Raw genomic sequence first — 3,032 nt, forward strand, 5'->3', positions numbered from 1 at the left:
TCAAAACGACGGAACCCTTGCACAAAGGAGACAAACGGAAACCTTTGAAATCACGGTTTTCATTTGTGACGGTCAGGGCTCCGTCCTGATGTATAGCTCAGACGAATTCAGCCTAACATCTACTGCATTATCTGTACTGTGTATATATGTGCCTGTGTGCATATATATGGGTCTTTATGTGTGCATATGTCTCCTTGTTTGTATGTGTATATGTGTATCTGTGCATGTATACACGGGCCTGTGTGTTTAAATATGTGCCTTATGTGCCAGTATGTGTGTGTGTATGTATGTCCCTGCATGTGTATATAAGTGACTCCTGTGTGTGTGTGTGTGTGTGTGTGTGTGTGTGTGTATGTGTATGTGTATATGTATCTCTATGCATATTTATGTACCTTTATGTATGTGTTCCAGTATGTGTGTATATATATATATATTTGCCTGTATGTCTAAATATGTCTTTACATATGTACAGTATATACGTTCCAGTATGCGCGTGTCTATATATCTGGTTAATTTTTGTTTTGTGGTGGGCAGCAATAGAGTCCTGTACAGGATGCCATACAACTTAAGGCCGGCAGTGGCAGCCACAACAGATGAACAGCTCCACCCCTAGTTATTGAGGATACATTGGGTGATATATATATACCATCCCATCAGCTGAGCACCACTTCTTTATGTGTGGCACACGATTAGGAGCGGGGAAAGGTCAGTAATACACAGCCACAGCCCCGCACTCACGGCGGAGAGAAGACAAACCTCTTTTCTCTGCCGTTAAACCCTTGAATGCCGCGATTAAAGCTGATCGTTGCATTTAGAGCGAAAATGAAAAGGGCCCGTACAATACCTTGTATGGCGAGACAGCCCAGGGTCCAATGAACGACCCCAGGATTTTCACTGTTGTTAGGGTGTACTGAGGTATGCCCTAACAGCTGACTCTGTACAATCAGTACACAGGCTTAAGTACTGGCATATAGATATTTGGCAGTACATTAAAGCTAAAAAATTAAAATCAAAATGAAAAATTCCACTATGGGATAAAAAAAAAATATAAGTAATGTTAAATAAAAAACTAAAATCAATAAAGAAATACACAGAAATGCACATTTTTGTTTTTACAATGCATAAACATTACAAAATAGAAGTCCCAAAACATGACATAATATACAGATATTTGGTATTGCCACGACGGTAACAACCTGTACAACAAATCTATAACATTATTTATAATGATCGGTGTATGGCGTAAAAAAAAAACCTGCAGCAAAACTGATTTTGTTCTGCATTTTTTGCCAAAATAAAAATTTATATAAATGAAAGGATATTGTCAATTTACCAAAAAATGGCACCTTCATAAAGTACAACTCGTTTAGCAAAAAAAACAAAGTCTCATACAGCTACGTCGAACGAAAAATAAAATAGTTCTGTACTCATGGCTAAAATTGGGAGTGTCCTTAATGGGTAAAAACAAATAGAAGCCTTTTGGATTGTTCTAGTTATGACCCCATGAGCCTCTCTTCTCCTTTTCTTTCCTCTTACCACAGGACCTCAGATAATTGCAGTCTTTACCTTCTAAAATTCATCGGTGTCATCGACCTATAGAACATTTGAGGATTATTTAATCTCTTTTTCAGATTTTTGGGTATTGGAGACTCAATGTTTACATAGTTTGCTAGAAGTGATACAGACATATGTCCTTGTTTATCCACAAAATCTATGAGGGTTTAACATATTAAATGTTTCAATAGTCAAAATGTTTTTCTGCAGGTCATAATAATGGAGACATCTTGATTGACCTCAGTCTTGGTTCCTTCATTCATCATCTATATTCAGCCTGTGAGTTTTTCAAAAACATCATAGTGCTGAAGGCCAATAACAGATGCATCATGGAGCTGAAGAGATGGGTGGACGAACGTACGGGGGCATTTTATTGGGGCCACACATCAGCACTTCTTCAAGAGAAAGAAGAAAACAGGTGACGTAGTTGTGCAAATATCAAGAGAAAAACCACTGACATTGTGATTGTTGCACCTTATACAACAAATATAATGGGAGATGGGGCAAAGATCCAGGAAAATGTTTACTCTATTAATACACAAGTCAAAACTTTAAATTTGTATTACCCACTTAGTTCCATATTCTTATACAAGTTAATGCTGGAAAGGCGCAGTATAAGCCTGACACTTGGTGCCACAGTCTTGGATGATTTCATGCTTTACCTCTAGTATTGCAAGTCAATAGTCCAGTGCTAAGTCCTGAGCCACCATGTTGATGTTGACTGTGGGACAATCACTTTCCTTGTCTTTTCTATTTTCCAGTGATCAGTGTCAGGACCAGGAAGCAAAACTGAGATCAGCCATTCAACATGTTGTGAAATACGACCTGGAGAAAGAGAATATGACAGACCCGCTGGTCTTACCATCAGCAGATTGTGTCATCAGTACTTGTCTCCTGGATGCTATCAGCAAAGATCAAGATGATTACATCAGATATCTGAGGAAGTTCTGTGTGTTGCTGAAACCTGGAGGACACCTCATATTATTTGGGGTTTTAGGTGCAACATATTTTACAGCCGGTAAAGACAAGTTCCATATTTTCACATATGATGAGGATTTTGTCAGGAAATCTCTAGTTGGAGAAGGTTTCATCATTGATTACTGTAATGTCAAGGAGAGAACGGCTGTGAGTGACATTACTGACTATAAGGCCGTCATATTCATTGCAGCTCACAAGGAGAAGTAGGTTGAAGCTTAGAAAGTCTTCATGTCATTACTTTATATGTTAAAGAGGCTCTGTCACCAGATTTTGCAAGCCCTATCTGCTATTGCAGCAGATCGGCGCTGCAATGTAGATTACAGTAACGTTTTTATTTTTAAAAAACTAGCATTTTTGGCCAAGTTATGACCATTTTTGTATTTATGCAAATGAGGCTTGCAAAAGTACAACTGGGTGTGTTTAAAAGTAAAAGTACAACTGGGCGTGTATTATGTGCGTACATCGGGGCGTGTTTACTTCTTTTACTAGCTGGGCGTTGT

At 38.5% G+C, this 3,032-nt stretch overlaps 1 protein-coding gene across 1 annotated transcript; it reads left to right on the forward strand.

Moving 5' to 3' along the window:
- Window positions 1-1,883: 1,883 nt before the first annotated feature.
- On the forward strand, window positions 1,884-2,739 carry LOC142662362 (nicotinamide N-methyltransferase-like). Its single transcript, XM_075840588.1, has 2 exons — window positions 1,884-1,972; window positions 2,316-2,739. The coding sequence occupies exons 1-2, from the start codon at window positions 1,884-1,886 to the stop codon at window positions 2,737-2,739; spliced, it is 513 nt and encodes a 170-aa protein (XP_075696703.1).
- Window positions 2,740-3,032: the final 293 nt, after the last annotated feature.

Source organism: Rhinoderma darwinii, chromosome 10, assembly GCF_050947455.1.
Source record: "Rhinoderma darwinii isolate aRhiDar2 chromosome 10, aRhiDar2.hap1, whole genome shotgun sequence".
Lineage (NCBI taxonomy): Eukaryota > Metazoa > Chordata > Amphibia > Anura > Rhinodermatidae > Rhinoderma > Rhinoderma darwinii.